This window comes from Camelus dromedarius, chromosome 6, assembly GCF_036321535.1.
Source record: "Camelus dromedarius isolate mCamDro1 chromosome 6, mCamDro1.pat, whole genome shotgun sequence".
NCBI classification, from domain to species: domain Eukaryota; kingdom Metazoa; phylum Chordata; class Mammalia; order Artiodactyla; family Camelidae; genus Camelus; species Camelus dromedarius.
In genome coordinates this window covers 10799302-10816151 of record NC_087441.1, presented here as the reverse complement: position 1 = coordinate 10816151, position 16850 = coordinate 10799302, and the positions used below count along the sequence as shown (strand labels likewise).

The window sequence follows — 16850 nt, the reverse complement described above, 5'->3', positions numbered from 1 at the left end:
AAATGGGATTAATAACTTTGCCTGCCTTCCAGGGCTGCTTTGCGGACCAGATGAGTTTCTGCCACAGACTGAGCAACAATGGATGTTTGCTATTGTTATTACTGGTATTATATTTGTAAAAAAAAATCTCATTTTCATTTGAGTTGATGCATACACAACTAGGCATATTTTGGATACGAGAATTTCCTTTTGTATTAAACAATCTCATTCAGTTTTTTCCTTCCTTCCTTCCTCCCTTCTCCCTCTCTTTCTCTCCCTTCCTTCCCCTCACCCCCCTTCGTCTCCTGGGTAGATCCTCAGGACATGGGACAGGGACACCGTTTTGCTTCTCTCTCTCACAGGATGCACGCTGCTGTTTTACGAGACCTACGGGAAGAATTCCATGGATCAGAGCAGTGCCCCTCGGTGTGCTCTGTTTGCAGAAGACAGCATAGTGCAGTCCGTCCCAGAGCATCCTAAGAAGGAAAATGTCTTCTGCCTCAGCAACTCCTTCGGAGACGTCTACCTTTTCCAGGTACTGCTGAGCTTTCTAAACGTAGAGAAGCAGCGATGGCTTGTGTCCTGTTAGGGTGAGAAGGTTCAGAATTAAGGGGCACAACTTAGCAAAGAAATAGAGTAAAAGCTGTTAGACTTTAGGGTTTAAGCAAGAGAATTGGCTCCTGCGGACTGCCAGGTGCTGTGGGGCCATCACAAATGTGGTCATTCATGCGGCAAGCATTTCTGGGGTACCCACCCACGATGGTCCAGGCTGTAGCCCATGGGATGCTCTTCAGGAACAAAGAGAAAATTTGGCAACTCCTGTTCTGAAGTAGCTCATGATCTAGTGGCACAAGATCTGAAATTCCCAGAGTGGAGGCTTTTTTTTTTTTAAGTGAAACCCAGAGAACGTGGACCGTAGAGCCTTACATTCTTCCCAAGAATCCCAGCGGAAGTGAAAGAAGGAGCTTTTCAGGACAACCCTCCTTGGCCAATGCTCTGTATATCAGTTCCCTGTGGAAGTGGCCTTAGGACATTAAGAGTCAGGTTATCTACTGAATGATTCTTAGAGTCGTCCTGGCAAATGGGACGTCGTAGAGCATGGATGGCGGTGTCACGCCGTTGGTATTGAGGTCAGGCTGAGATGTGCATCCTGGTGCTGTTGTTGAGTTCCTGTGTCATCTTGGAGCACTCACTGAACATCTCTGAGCTTCAGACCTTCAATCGGTAGGATCCTGATAGCTTCCAGGATTGCTTGACGGATAAATAATATAATATCCATGTGTTAAGTGCTAAAGAGATGCTAAATATTATTGCTGTTCTTATTAGTTAACTCCAGAGAAGTGGGGGTAACAGCCAGGAAGTGAAGTGTGCTTCTGGAATACCTCCCAATGCAAACCCAGTCTTGCCTGCAGACATAGCCTGGGCTGCAGAGTACATCCGGCCAGAAGGCTCACAGAAAACCTCGTAGGTCTTAGATGCAGGCCTCTGCTAAAGTTGGGCCTGGCTGTGCCCAGGACCCCTGAAGAATAACATAGCTGTTTCTTGGCTGACTTTGGGAAACTAGAATTCTCTGAAGTGTTCTCCACGATAGGACGTCCCAGCACTTAACCAGGTTAGCTCACTGGGCCTCTAGCCTTACTGCCATCCTCAACCTGCCCTGGCTGACAAGAGTCAGGGTCTGAGACTGGATTTTCCTTCCTTTAACAGAAAGGCTGCTTAAACTTTCTGTGATGCACTAAAGCAAATTAATGCACTGGGTTCATCGGAATTGTAGGAGAGGTTAGTACATGGGGTTAAATCTACGTGAACTTAGGGGCAAGTATGAAATGAATCTTCTATTTTGTGTTTCAGGCAAAATATCCTTAGTTTTTAAGAAATTTTTCCAATAGGTTTGTTTGATCCCAGAGGTCATTGGAGGATTGACCCCGTGGCCTGAATGTGTGTGGTTATTTCTGGGCATCGAGGAAAACTGAACGTGTATTTCCACCTGCTTAGACTTTTATGTCTTTGTCCCTTCTGCTTGTTTCAAACTTTCTTTATTGTTCTTAAAATATTCTTATATAGAAATAGTGTATGGTCATTGTGTCTGAAGGTACTGAAGGGTTGAAAAAGAAAACCTCACACCATAGTCCCAGTATTCAGAGATGACTATTTTAGTTTTATTGTGTTCTCCCTCCAGTGTTCTTTCATTGTTATTTTTCATGGCTGAGTCCATACCACAGATGAAACTTCGTATCCAGGTTTCAAAGTGTAACATTTTATTCCTAGTATTTTCACATTCTATTTCTCAGTCCTAGTATTCATGAAGATAAACTGCTTTTTTAATGAGCGGCATAATGTATAATGCATGGCTAAACCCTGGTTTTCTTATCCCTGTCCTGTTGTTCGTGTCTAGCTTGCTTCTAGTTTGTCTCTCCATCATGTTTGGGGCCATGTGGGATCCCGAAAATATCCCCCAGGCCGTCTGGAGCCCAGGAAGCCTGGGAACCTGACTTGAGTTGGTTGGGTGTGTTTTTAAAATCGAACAGTTTTTATGAAGTGAAGGGACTTTGGGGTTTGAACACATCAAAGCCCAGCCAGCCAGCCACTTTGGCGAACACTTTTGTGGTGAAACACTTCCAGACTGGTTCTTTCCCCCCTCCCCGGGTTTAGGCCACCAGCCAGACAGATCTGGAGAACTGGGTCACTGCCGTCCACTCGGCCTGCGCATCCCTTTTTGCCAAGAAGCGTGGCAAAGAGGACACGGTTCGGCTCCTGAAGAACCAGACCAGAAGCCTCATTCAGAAAATAGACATGGACAGCAAGATGAGGAAGATGGCGGAGCTGCAGCTGTCCGTGGTGAGCGACCCAAAGAACAGGAAGGCCATCGAAAACCAGGTGCGGGTCACTTCGCAGCCTTTGCTCCCATTACTCCGACGGGGAGCTGTTTCTTACACACGTGGGGGAAATGGTTTCTGCGGCTTCTTGGTTCCCGCACTTACTGGCTGCGCTTTTGCCATGTGGGTGATGCGATGTGCTTCGCTGCCTCTGGTGGCTGTGTCTGTGTGGTGGAACATCTTGTGACCATATCTTGTTTCCTAAGGTTAAGTAGCGCCTTCTTGCCTAGCTGATTCTCTCATATATTGCCACTTCCCAAACAAAAATTTTATAATAAAATTACTGGAAGATTAGGCAGGTGAGGTTCTGATACAGAGGATGGCTCTGGAAGTAGTGGTTTGGTGTAACACAGCTGTTCCCAAGTCTGTGGATTCCAAAAAAATAGTATTTTTTTCTTCTGTCTATAACCTATAAGATACTAAGGAAAATGCATTCTTTGGCCTGTTTCCACATTCAGATAATAATTAAACAGCTAGTTTCTGTGCTGTTTGGATTTTAGTGGAGAGGAAGTAGCTTCATTTCTATTTTCCTTTTCTCGGACAACCTGAACACTTTGACAAGTGTCAGTGACATTTCTAGCACCTCTCTCTCCATTCAGGTTCCCCAGGAAACACACTGAGATGGAGTTTTGCTTGTGAGGAGTTTAATGAGAATGCTCTCAGGAGTAAGGGCATGAGGGAGCTGGATTAAGGAGCGACACATTGAATTGTGCCCAGCTTGTCTCACGGGGGCTCGGGAGCTGGGGTGAGGGTGGGTGGCCTTTCAGAGTTGCTTGTAGCAAGGCACACCAGTCAGCTGGTCAAGGCAGCTGCCTTCAGTGGAGGCACGTTTCCAGAGAGGGACCCGTCCATGAGCCATGAGCAGCTGAGGGAAAGAATGCCTCTTCCTTGAAAAGGGGGTCGGGTGATGATGCACAACAGTATCCACTACAGTCCCTTCAAAATCAATGTCAAGTGATCTGGGAACTTGAAGAAGACTAAGGTGAAGACGGGTTGGTGTGTTCCTGAATTTTCATCCTTTTGACTGGTTAAATACTACAGAGAGACCAGGTTCTTTAAAAAATTCCATGGTATAACAACAATTTGGATACTCCACTAGATGCGTCTTCCCTGTAGCATTTGACTTAAATCACAAATTAAACAACACATTATCAATCTTCTACTTGTGTTTGATACATAATCTTGCTTAGAATGTTTTTCCATCTGCATGTTTGTGGAGAACTTAGAATGTGTGGGAAGAAATTTCTGACTGTTTATAAGAAACTGATGAAAAGTGTGTATTCAAATGACATATTTGTGATCCACTAAGAGTTTGGGCCATATCTTTGGCAGTAGTGGAATGGCCGAGTAATTCCCATCTCTTGCCCCCTCATTGGGTGTTTCTAAATGATGGCGCAGTTGAGACAGATCTTCTGATGATGCCTGGTTCCATCTTTGCTTCTCCTTTTCTGATATCCTGTGTTGTCTTTCTCCCTTCCCAATTCTTCCCTCTCACTAATTTGTCCATCTTCAGATATTGACATACCTAACAGATGCCAGTAGCTGTAAGAAATAAAAATGATTATAAAATACGGATACTGTTTCTGAGAAATGTATCATTTAGTTAGAAAGCAGGCCTTGGAAATGTGAAACTAAAGAATATTCTAGAATGGTAGAAATTAGGACTAACTGGCATAGTCGTCAAATACTATGAGAGACCAGGGGTTGAGCTTGTGTTGTGATCTTGAGGAAGTGGAGGGAGACTTCCTGGAAGGTCATGAACTTAAAAAGTGGGTAAGAGGTGTGTAAGCGTGAAAGCTAGTCCAGGCTGGGAGGAGGGTGGGGAGCGTGGTAGGACAGTTTGGAGGTTTGACTGACCCGTGAATAACACAACGACCCTCTGGCAGTCGAAAATCCATGTATACCTTATGGTTGCCCCTCTGTACTCAACCAACCCCAATCCTGTGGTATTGAGTGCTGTGGTATTTACTGCTGAAAAAAATCTGCATGTGAGGAGACCCAGGCAGTTCAAACCCTGTTCAAGGGTCAACGGTAGGAGTGACGGAGGGCTGGCCTGCAGCTCCTGGGCTCGGAAGGGATGAACAGCTGGCCGTTTGGTGGGGCAGGCTCTGGTGCAGCTTTTTCAGCGTCTTAAGTACAAGGCTGGGATATAAGGTATGTTTTAGCCTCTGGATCTAAGGGTGGAATGTAGGTTTTTACGTCGGGGTGAAAAGCATGATGAATGCGTTATCTTTGGAAGGTGAATCAGGCAGTGGCTTGGCGGGCAGATTGAAGTGGAGAAAGGCGTTGGGTGGTGGAGCAGCCCTGCTCTGGGTGTGCAGTTACGAAGGCCTGGTCCAGAGTAACACGACAGAAGTTGAACCATTTGTATGGAAAATGTTCTCAGAGTGCATCATTTCCTATAATTTTTATCAAAGATAGTTTCCTATGTTCCTGAATTGAAACGTTCCTTCCTCAAACAGAACATCCTGTTTGTTTAAGGAATACCGGCTTGCAGACTACAAACTACAGACTAGTTTTAACGAGGAATTGAAAAGGAAGTTGTAAAGGAGAATGGAGGGAGGTGGAGGGGTTTGGGGGGGTTTGATGGGGTCACGGCTGCTGGACGAGGTGTGGGCATCAGGAGCTCAGCAACTCGTGGATTCAGGTGCCCCAATTAAAAGTCTCATACTGACTGTAGTGGGAAAAGCTGTGGTTTTGTCTTCCACTGGCTCTCTAAAATTTAGCTTCAAAGCCATACTTTAGTCCACCGGCAGGGATGCCCAACTGGGAGTTTTCAGGTCCTTGTATACTGGACCTGATGTTTAGGTCCAGGGAGAGGAAAGGGAGGTTGGTCCACATTGAGAAGCTTCTGTCCTTTATGTTTGGTTGTCTCCTTTTTATTCTTTTTCAAGAAGTCCAAGCAAACATTTTTTAAAAATTTAAACTTTTATTAAATGTAACTTTATTCCTTTTTTCATGGCTGGCAAATGCTTAATTAATTAATTGTTTTTAAAATTTGCATTTCTATTAGGCATTCTAGTGTTTCTTGACTTGAGTGCAGGTTTGATGATCCAGCATGTGACTTATCCAGCCGGCTTCTTTTTTGGGGGGAGGGGTATAGATAATTAGGTTTATTTATTTATTTTTAGAGGAGGTACTGGGGATTGAACCCAGGACCTTCTGCATGAGAGGCACGCGCTCTACCACTTGAGCTGTGCCCCCCTCCCCAGTGATTAATTTATAATGTCAAAATTGGTACCCTTCTCTCTTGGAGGTGGGGGTTGCTTTGACATAAACCCCTACACAAATCCAAGGGTCTAAGGTGGTTAGTTGGCTTGAAGAGACACTCTTGTAAAGAATTCGAGTAATTATTAATTGTGGCCCATTATGCATTCTTGGACGGAGTCATTACATCAGTTATTTTAAGCATATGTCCTAATGCTGCCAATTTTTCGTTTCAGTTCTGCCCTCCCCCACCCCTTCCCCACTGCCCTCCTGCCACATCTCCTTCCGTAGACACATTCACCTCATTATCACATTTGTGAATTTCTGGTAAGAAACAATTTGGGTTGATCTTTAGATGTTCCACCTGAAAATATTCTCCTTACCAATTCGGCAGTTGCTAAGATTGTAATTTATTCGTGTTTTCCCAGAGGGCTTTGCAGTGGGTAACGTGAGTTCCAATTGCCATGCCCACTGCCCTTAACTCGTTTGCTAGATGGTTGTAAAGAGAGCTATTTGCTCTTTATTTATAGACACAAAAGAGGAAGGGAAACAAGCACATGCTTAGAATTACTTTTATGAGATGGTTTTTGACTAGAGAATGTTCTGCGAAGCTACAAAGGCAAAGATATTTACAAATCAAGATCAATAAGAACGTGATCTTCCAAATATCCCGTAAGTATATAGTTTTCTCTAAAGTGCCTTTTAAAAACTTCTTTAAAGGAGCAATGCTTTATCCAATTACCATTTAAAAATCTCAACTTCACTGTAATTTATTTTCCATAAAAGAAATATTTATTTACAGAGCGCTTTCCCCCAGAGATCCCGGGGCACTCACATATAGTCATCTATAGCCTGACAATAGCTGAACTTACAGTGCACGTTACATCACGCAAGATGAAGAGTCTGGAACAGATTTTCTTTGAAGTGCTTTGGTGGAGGAGATCATTGTCAAGGCCCTTGCAAATAAAAAGGCACTATCATAGTAAGAGTGGGGACATGCTTTGCTTGAAAGAGACCATCATATGGCCTTGTCCCCGGGCCTTTCGGGACTCTGTAGGGCAGAGCCTTTGAGCACATCCAATGTGGAGCAGACCATGCAGCCAGTCCCCACGTGGGATGCCTTTCGAAGATCGAGGGAGGAAGAGCTGTAAATTAAGTCTAGTGAGTACTTTATTTTCCTTTCCGTTTATTATCTCAAACGAGTAAACCAGGATAAAACCTCACCCTGCTTAGGCAGGCATGGCCTCCTCCCAGGCGACTCCCATGCACCGCCTGCCTTTGCCCCTTTCTCACTCCGGTTGGGGGTGGGGTGGGGGTGGGAGGGTGTTAATTAGGCCAGAGAGGGAGGCCGTGGTGGGAGGAGCGAGCTCCCAGCCGCTGGGCTTGGGACTGCTCTGGATTTTGTGGACTGTGGGCTTCATTTTAAATATTTACTTAAAGTTTCAAAATCATATAAAGAGGATGGATTGAACTTAGACAGTTGGAAACTGCAGTGAAGGCAACAAACTGAACAAAACCTTGAGGAAAATGTGATCTGGGGTACGTGTTGGGGGGAAGCCACTCGGGGAATAAAGCATTGGAGGGTATCTGTGACGGGGGTGGCGGGAGACCAGGCCTGATGACAGAGCCACTGGACCAAGACAGGCGCTTCCTTCCGCGGGCACAGGGGAGGTGGTCAAAGCCGGAGGGCAGGAGGGGAACAATTGTTCAGTGCATACTCTGGGCCAGGCGAGCGTGCAGACTGGAAATTCGAAGAAGAGGCTGTCTTTGCCACAACGGTGCTCTCAGCCAAGCAGGGTGACAGCTGAGCATATAATTTCAACATATAATAGAATGAATTCAGAACAAATGATATTCCAGAGTGTCGGGGAAGACAAGCACAAATGGGAAGCTGAACCTCCTGTGTAGTCACAAAAGACTTCCTGGAGGACGGATGCTAGGATTGTTCCTTGAAGAATGAGGAGTCAGTGAGGAGAGGATAAGGAATTCCAGGCCAGGGGTCAGCATGAGCCAAGGCAGAGTGCTCGGAAGTGATGCAGTTGCCCTGCCCTGGCAGTTTGAAGTTTCAGGCACATGATGTGCAGGTGGTGAGAGAGGGAGGGCTAGGGAGGACTGATTTCTCTCTTCCCTGTCAAGCTGCAGAGGCTGCCGGGCTTACCTTTTCCTCAGATACGTCTTCTGTTTAAGGCCAGAGTGTTTTGGTCTAAAAAGTGAATCTGAAGGGGGAGGATGTAGCTCAGTGGTAGAGTGCCTGCTTAGCATGCATGAGGTCCTGGGTTCAATCCCCGGTACCTCCATTAAATAAATAAATAAACCGAATTGCATCCCACCCCACAAAAATAGCGTATCTGACCATGTGATTACTGGGTTTACAAGTCCTTCAGTGGCTCCCTGTTGCTTACAAGATAAAGTCCCTGAGGACCTCTCCCCACCTTGACTTTTATCTACAACATCAAACTTCCTGTGCTTCCTGTGCTTCTTTCTTTGGGTTTTCCCTCGGGCAGAGAGGACCCACAGAGACCACACATCTGCAGGACATGTGCCCCGTCCCCCACCCCTGGCATCAGGCTCACCCCGGCTCATCTGTGATGAAGGGTTTAGTGCCTGCATGGAGCTGCCCTTGGACCCCCTCCCCCCATTCCATCAGGGACCCTTCTGTACGCCCATGCTTCTCAGGGGCTCTCTTTATCATGCATTGTTTTGTCATTATCCCTTGTGTATTAGGTTGCTCCTTGTATGAAATAAGAGCTCCGAAGGGGTCTGTAACGTTGCCCTGTCTGTTTCGCCGGTACTTGGCTCCGGGTAGTGAGTGGATGCCCCTGCGTCTCCTTTCCTTTTCCCGGCAGTGGTCCCCCCCCCAGCTCCTCACCTGCTCCTGGCTTCTCTCCCTGGGCTTCGCTCCTTCACTCCCCAGCGAACATCCTCTCTTCTGCTGCGCTCTCCACTTTCATGGTTTCTGGCTCTGTTTCTCGGGACTCCTGTCTCGGGCCATGATCATGTATGATTCCACAACAACTCCATACGATCAAGTTGATGGGTGAGTGAGTAGACTCTGGGAGAGGTGAGGGGAATGTTCCAGTGTCACACAGCTGTCTTGTGGCGGAGCTGGAACTTGAACACAAATCTGCACTCGTAGGAGCAGATCTGAGCCTCTCGGTTAAGACTTTTGTGAATCAGATCGTGCTTTGTGTGCTAAGGAACCATGTAATGAATGGTTTTCTCCAAAGTAGAAATTAATCCTTAATTTACTTGTTTTTGTAACTTGGATTTTTCAGCTTGATTTGATGGGAAATGTGTTTATTGCAAATATACTCGACAAGCAAACCTTACGGCATGTGAATTATATCTCAAAGGGGAAAACAAAACAAAACTGATTTTCTGAACTGTAGCAGGTTGTTCTAACTACCAGTTAACTTCAGTGCCTTCTGTGTTACTAGCTGGCTGCTTCTGCAGAGGCAGGTTTTAGTCCTTGGAAAATACTAGGGAGTGCGTGGGAGTTTTTCATCTTCCTCTGCCAAAAAGGGAAAACGAATTATCTTTTAGGACCAACCTAGAAATGGACAAATGACTAAATGCTGTGATCAAATGACTAAGAAGTAGAAAATATTTTTCTAGGAGTGTTGGGTGTGGCAGGAATGTCCTTGTCATCTCTTTTATGGATCACTTATTCATCTGTTATTTTTAGCATTAGCCGCCTTCTCCCCCTCCCACTTTCTAGAGCAGACCGTAGCCCTTCTGAGCTCATTAAATAAATATAGCTGTATTAGCAACAAAGAGGAAACTTGCATTACATTTGTGTCAGTGTTTAAAAATGAGAGTTTTCTTCCTTAATTTTGTTAATTATTTGTCCTTTTACACTGAAGGATAATTGAAAAAAACCTCCTTTGAATGAGTTTTCTTCATTCATGTCATTTGTATGTTTTGTGCACAGACATTAAAAGAAATGAGAGCTCAATGTACGTAGAAGTTGAGTTTTGATTTTCATGTCCTATTATTTATCTTAAAAAGTAAAGAAATACCTAGGGACAAATACTGATTTCTATGGAATTTAGAATAGAAGGGGGAAGAAGTCTTGGTTTAAGGGAATGGATTTGGGGCATTTTTGGTTTGGATAACGTTAGAAGAAAAATCTCCAGAATTTCTCTGAGAGATGTGATGTCAGGTAACGTTACTGTTTTAGTGATGATGATGATTGAAATGTACTGAGGGAGCATGTGTAATAGGTACAAAACTGCCTTTTCTGCTTTTCATCTTTAAAAATGTGTCTTTATCTCATCTTTTGAGGGATAATTATAAAATATGTTTTTCTTTTAAGTTAACATGACTTTAAAGTTGGGCTGAACATGAATGTTAAGGCTGATCGGAAGTGGAGGGGCAAAACCATTGCACAAACGGGAGTGTGGATCATCTTACATCTTCCCTGGGGTTTGTGGGGAGAAATACGGTTGACAGTTAGATGAGGATCTACATGAAGGTTGCTAAGTAGTTCCTGGATGCTGTGCAGATACCTGCCTTATGAGCAAGAGGACCTGGGGTTCAGGGCTCTGTTCCCAGTACTCCCTAGAAGCTTGTTTCCACATGTTGTTCACATCCGATCAGCTTTGGACTTTGGCCAGCCTGGAGGGGCCAGCTTATTACATGAGCCTGGTCTAGTCACTTCCCTCCTGGGCGTCAGCCACTTCTGCTGAGAAATGAAGGTGTGGTTCCCAGTGCCCTTGTGAACACATCGTGTGTGTCTGCAGACTTTCCCAATATTACAAGGTCTGTTTTGAGCTTGTGGGTCCGGCCTTTATGCTTCTCTCTTCCCTCCAGGTAACCCAAGCATCTGAATCTATTCCCTCCCCGTACTTTTATCTGTGTCGTCTTCCACGTCCTTCTCTATAACAGTGATGAGTCTGTGGAAGGAAAAATCAAGTATTTCCTTATTTCTTATCCAACCACAGATCCTCATTTAACTTCTCCAACCGATTCTCTCTAAAGCACCGTGACCTTGAAAACAAGATAAATATTGCCTTGAAATTTGAAATACATGTGTGACTGATGGTGGCTTACTCTGCCCCAGAACTTAATGGGAATGAAGGCTGTATAAGTCGGGGTTCTCCAGAAAAGCAGAACCAAGAGGATGGGTGAAAAAATATATAAAGAGATTTATTATAAGAAATTGGCTCATGTGATTATGTTGATGGGTTGGTCCCAAGCTCCACAGTGAGTCAGTCCACTGGAGCCTGGGAGAGGTGATGGTGTGTGTGGTTCTGTCCGAGGACTGGCAAGCTTGAGACCCAGGATGAGCCAGTATTTCAGTTCAGGTCAAAAGGCAGGAAAAAGCCAGTATCCCAGTTTGAAGGCCATCGAGCAGGAGGAGGAGGACTTGGGGGAGGGTCAGACTTTTGTTCTAGCCAGGCCTTCGGCTAATTGGGTGAGGCCCACCATAGTAGGCAGGGCAGTCTGCCTCACTCAGTCCACCTATTTAAATGTGACTCTCATCCCCAAACACCCTCAGAAACTTCCAGAATAATGTGTGACTCCACATCTGGCCACCCCCGTGGCCCAGTTAGGTTGACACATAGAATGAACCATCACAGAGGCTCAGTCAGGATAAGGACAGGAAGCATCACTGAACTAGAGGAGTCATAAAGTCCCTTCCCATTTGCGTTTTTGACTAAGTTCAGGTTAAACATTTTCTCTGCAACGTGCAGTGTTCATTGAGATGCTAGTTCTCTTGAAACGGAATCACATGTTAGCAAACTTCTTGATCTTGGTAAGGTCTGCTTTGGGCTGTGGGAGTCTCCCAGCTCCTTCTTCCCTTCAACACATGTAAGCATCTGAATTCATTTTCTTCCTGTGAATTCACCTGCATTTTGTCCCAAGTTTTGGGTGGAGAGGTCTAGGTGGGCTGAAGGTTATCAAAGTGTTTCTGACAAAATTTGAAGATTCCCTGTGTATCATTCAGGATGGAACCGTCTTTTCCTCCCAGTGATGCTTTGATGTACAGTCATATAAATACGTTAAATGACGCCTTTAAAAATACTTTATACTCCCAGTCTATATAAAGTATTTCAAAATTTGTAGATACTGACAGGCATATGCAGAATAGATAAACAAGATTATACTGTATAGCACAGGGAAATATATATAAGATCTTGTGGTAGCTCACAGCGAAAAAAAATGTGACAGTGAATGTATGTATGTTCATGTATAACTGAAAAATTGTGCTCTACACTGGAATTTGACACAACATTGTAAAATGACTATAACTCAGTAAAAAAAATGTTTTAAAAAACTCTTAAAAATACTTTATAAACACAGAAGTCAGTGAAAGTATGAGGTTGTCATCTTTCCTAATCTATAGTGATTGACATAGATGTGGGTTTTGTTTTATTTTATATTTTGTTTTTTAATCTACTGTGGATGGCAGGGGCTTCTTTACCGCCTGGTACCCAACACCTCACTGGGTTTCTTTCCTCTTGTGCCTCTACTTACCTCCTCTCTCCTCCCCCACCCTGAGCCCCAAGAAAGCATCTGATAAACTGTTTCACATGGAAGTATCAATGAGGGATGAGCTTTAATACAGTATCCAACCTAGAAACATCTACGTATTATTAGAAGACAAAAGAATGCATTTCTTATTGTGGGTTTTCAGGTATCAGCTGGAGAAAATACTTGTGAGACAGAATTTGAAGCCTAGTTTTGCTGGGACTTACAGCTCCTGGAGGGTGTAGTTTATAGTCACATAATACCTCTCCATTACTTCTGGAATCTAGAATTCTCTAATATGCAAGACCCAGAAGAGGTTTGCAGTTCAATTTGAACGGCCCGTTAGTCTAGAACGGTGGTGCTCACCGAGGCCAGGCACCAGGGTTGCTGTAGGTGCTTTTGAAATGTCAGCTTTCCTCGGCCTCATGCGTACTGAGTGGGGGCATCAGCAGAGGACCTGGGCATTTTCATTTTTAAAAGTCAGCAGGTCTTTCTGGTACTGACTCAAGGCTGACACCAGTGGGCTGTTACATCTCTAATAAAGGCATACAGAATCTTAAATGAGGTTAAGTCCACTACGGAGACTGAGATTTTTCAGTGCACTCTGGGGCTTTGTTGTTTTGCTGAAAAACAATGATGAATCAACACAGTATTTGTGTAGATCTTGTAGCCATCGTATTGCTTTCATGTAGGAAAGTTGCACAATGACCTTCCTAAGAAATAGATATGGAGAACTTGGACGGGGCTGGGGAGTAGCCAGAATTTGTACTGCTTTTCTCTGGGGAGAGACTGAGGGGAGATAGTGTTCAATGTCGGAGATCCTTCAAAATATCATTTATGCAGGGTCAAGGATTGAACTGGAAAATGCTGTGAAGGGTTAGACTGGATGCTAAACTTGGCAAAACTAGAGATGCAGTTGCTGCAAAGGGAATGCCACAGTTCTAGTACCAAATTATTACCGCAGACCTTCCCTTGAACACTGAGATTGCTCTGAACACCATTTGAAGCCGGGCTTGTTGTTCTGCTCTGAATCCCTGAATTGGCAAGTTTCTAGAGCCTTTCTTCACCTATTCATTTATGTTGAAATGAAGGTAATACTTAAACATAACGTGCTTTGATGTCCTTGGAAGAAAAGAAAGTGGCTCCTAGAGTTTGTATTTCCTTACCAACTTGTGACTTCAGTTTTGAAGAAGTACATAGAAATTTCCACATGTGAATATTATGTGCCTTACTCTTATTCAGACGTATAGTTGGTGATTATTCTCTAATACATTTAAAATAGGAGTCAAAGCTCTATTTGTCTTTATGCCTGAAGTTCATCTGCTTTGTATTATTTTGAGTCATTCTCAGAATGTGCAGAAATGTACAGCCACTGCCACCATTCATCCAGCTTCGGTTTGTGTGCTGTTCAGGAATCTGGTTAAAGATCAGAGGCTGTGAATGTAAATGAAACAAAGTGGAAGAACTGACTTACAGCTGTGCGCCCGCCTTAAGTCAGGGTGGTTTTCGGTGCTGGAGTTCTCCAGAGGTTGTGGCACAAGTGCTGTATTGGGACCCCTGGTTTTCTTTTTTTCTGGGGGCCATCCTGATGAAGTGCAGGGCTCTCTAACCCCATGTGTTTTGGTAGGAGGGCTTGAGGTAGGGGTGAGCAGGGAAGACTAATTTCAACCGTGCGACGTCAGCTGAAATGATCTTTTCCTTAAAGTTTGTGAAGGGGATCACATTTTCAATTCTGACCCATGAAAACGTCTCGTTTTTATTTAAATTAGTCCTGTGCTTGCTTGAACAGATCCAGCAATGGGAGCAGAACCTGGAGAAATTTCACATGGATCTATTCAGGATGCGCTGCTATCTGGCCAGCCTGCAAGGCGGGGAGTTGCCGAACCCCAAGAGCCTCCTGGCTGCCGCCAGCCGCCCCTCCAAGCTGGCCCTCGGCCGGTTGGGCGTCTTGTCAGTTTCCTCTTTCCACGCTCTGGTGAGTTTCCGAGGAAGGCTGTTCGGCGCTGTGCAGGGAGCACTGCAGATGCTCACCTTTCTCCAGCCTTTTGACATCGGCTCTGCTGTGACTTAACCCAGTAACTGCCCAGGGCCACCCAGGGGGCCGGGGCTGGGGGAAGCGGGGTTGGAGGCGTCCTGCTGGAGAGTCCTGGCTTCTCTGCTGCTTATTCTCGGCATCTCACTACTAGTGCACGTTATTAAATATTCACATCTGCATCTGCCCTTCTGTCTGTTCCACCTTGTACAGTCAGGAGGGCAGAATCCCTGAGGAGAAGCAACAATGGTGTGAAGAATTAAAGGGCTGATGGAAGGCTGTTTGCTTTGTTCGGCTGGGAGCCCCACTGGGTTTTCAGAAATCGCTCCTGTGTGGGTGGCTTCTGTGGATGATACTGGCTCAGCCTGGGGTTTCTGCAGGTTGTTCTGCTGACCCGGCTGCACACCCTGGAGAGATGTGAATGTTGTCACTAGACCTGTGTTGTCCAGATAGGAGATATCTCTGTGGCAGATGCATTTCTGGTATGTCAGATGCACGGCAGCTTTGGGGGCTGGTCAGAACACATTTATAGCGAGCAGAGTTTACTTCTGTTAGGGCAATGGTTAATTCTCTCTGTCACCCAAGTAATGTGCTATAATATTTTTCTAAACTGTGTTTTAAATTAGGTATGTTCTAGAGATGACTCTGCTCTCCGGAAAAGAACTCTCTCACTGACCCAGCGAGGAAGACACAAGAAGGGCTTATTTTCTTCATTAAAAGGGCTGGACACACTCGCAAGAAGAGGGAAGGAGAAAAGGCTGTCTGTAACTCAGGCAAGCTGCTCAGCGTGGGCGGGACAGACAGCAGACCTAGCGGGAGATCCTGGATATCCCACAAAACATAAATGTTGCTCATCCTTCAAATGAGATAAAAGCTAGGGCAAAGGGATGCAGTCTTGGCATGGGCTTTTCCCCCAGATGAAAACACACAAGTTGCTCAGTCTCTTTTCGGCACTCCCAAAGAGGTGTTCACACCTCGCTCACACCTGCAGCGCTTGGGAACACAAAAATAACAATCGTCAGAAAAGAATCCACACGTCACTGCCTTTGGAAGTGTCATTGGTTTTATATTACAATCAACATGTAAAATTAATAGCAATCAGTAACAGCAGCTAAATTCTGTTGCTGGTGCCAGACACCTTGCTGATTTAATCGATGTGACACAAAGTGGGCTGTTTGTTGTCACATTTTAGAGGTGAGGAGCCTGAGACCAGGAGAGGTTAAGTCACTTCCTTGCCCCGTCAGCACAGCACCCAAGGGGCAGGGCTGGGACTTGGTCTCCCCTCAGCACTGCGCCATCGCTGCTGCTTAGTTCTCTAGAGGAAGGGCGGTTGTTTGAACATTTTATCAAGTAAAAATAGCCTGAGCACTTACTGTCGAAATGTGGCCCATGTACAGTGAATTGCTTTCGGGGCGTTTTGAATCCTCTTGTCTGAGTTTCGCCCCCATTGCCGCTTTACAGTGTGTGATAATGATGTTTTATGTGGCTGGGTGACGTGGCTTAAGATTATTATTTTTTCAAAGACTATTGAAAAGGTGAGTTATCACCACCACGATGATCTGATCCTTTAAGTGAAGAGAGAAATGTGTGCAGTGACGTCTGCGGAAGTTCTTGCTTTCGCTTCCGACTGGGTGCTGTTGTTCGGGATATGGGCACATTTTATGGAACTTACTTTTCTAAGTTAACATGGACATTTACTTGATTGTATATAACAGTTCCGTGAATTAGATGAATCTCAGGGATAGAATCGACTTCTCTGACCTGTCTATAACCTGAAACAGTGAGAGTGGGGGTGGTGTGGAGTGGGTGGTTGGACTGAAAGACGGTGAAAACACAAACTCCATTTACTTGGCCGCTGTGTTTGTATACCCATATACAATGGGAAAGAATAGCATATTTAAAAATTGTGGTTCTGCTTGTACTTTAATTGTGAAAGTCATCATTTGTTGGTTATAAATGGAAATATATGTCTTTATTATAGATGATAGTCCACTATAACTTGCCTAACGTTGGGCTTATGTTTTTGAACTGAACGTCTGTGACAGTTGAATAATGTCTTTGAGAAAAATTCTGATTTTAATCAAGACAGCCAATTCTATATAATTAAATGGCAACAATAAATATCTTGATATTTGCTTATTTTTCTTAAATGTGGACATATGGCTGATTAGATAAGAGCCTAATATGGTCTTTACCCCATTATATGTGGTAAATATCCTTAGTGTAAGCTTTCTTGAGACAAAAGCATTTGGTTGAATATTTTTGCTTTAAAGATACGAAAC

The 16850-nt window shown here is 44.6% G+C and overlaps 1 protein-coding gene across 6 annotated transcripts in view; it reads left to right on the top strand.

Annotated features, from left to right (window-relative positions):
• TIAM2 (TIAM Rac1 associated GEF 2) overlaps positions 1-16850 on the top strand; it is a 216277-nt gene that overhangs the window by 119685 nt on the left and 79742 nt on the right. For 5 of the 6 annotated variants that reach the window (XM_031456597.2, XM_064486539.1, XM_064486537.1 and 2 more), the window contains exons 6-9: positions 342-514; positions 2632-2856; positions 14326-14511; positions 15195-15341. In XM_031456597.2, coding sequence (XP_031312457.2) covers positions 342-514; positions 2632-2856; positions 14326-14511; positions 15195-15341 — 731 coding nt within the window. Of the gene's footprint in view, positions 1-341; positions 515-2631; positions 2857-6682; positions 6735-14325; positions 14512-15194; positions 15342-16850 lie in introns of those variants that run through there. The other variant, XM_064486541.1, reaches the window with a different exon arrangement.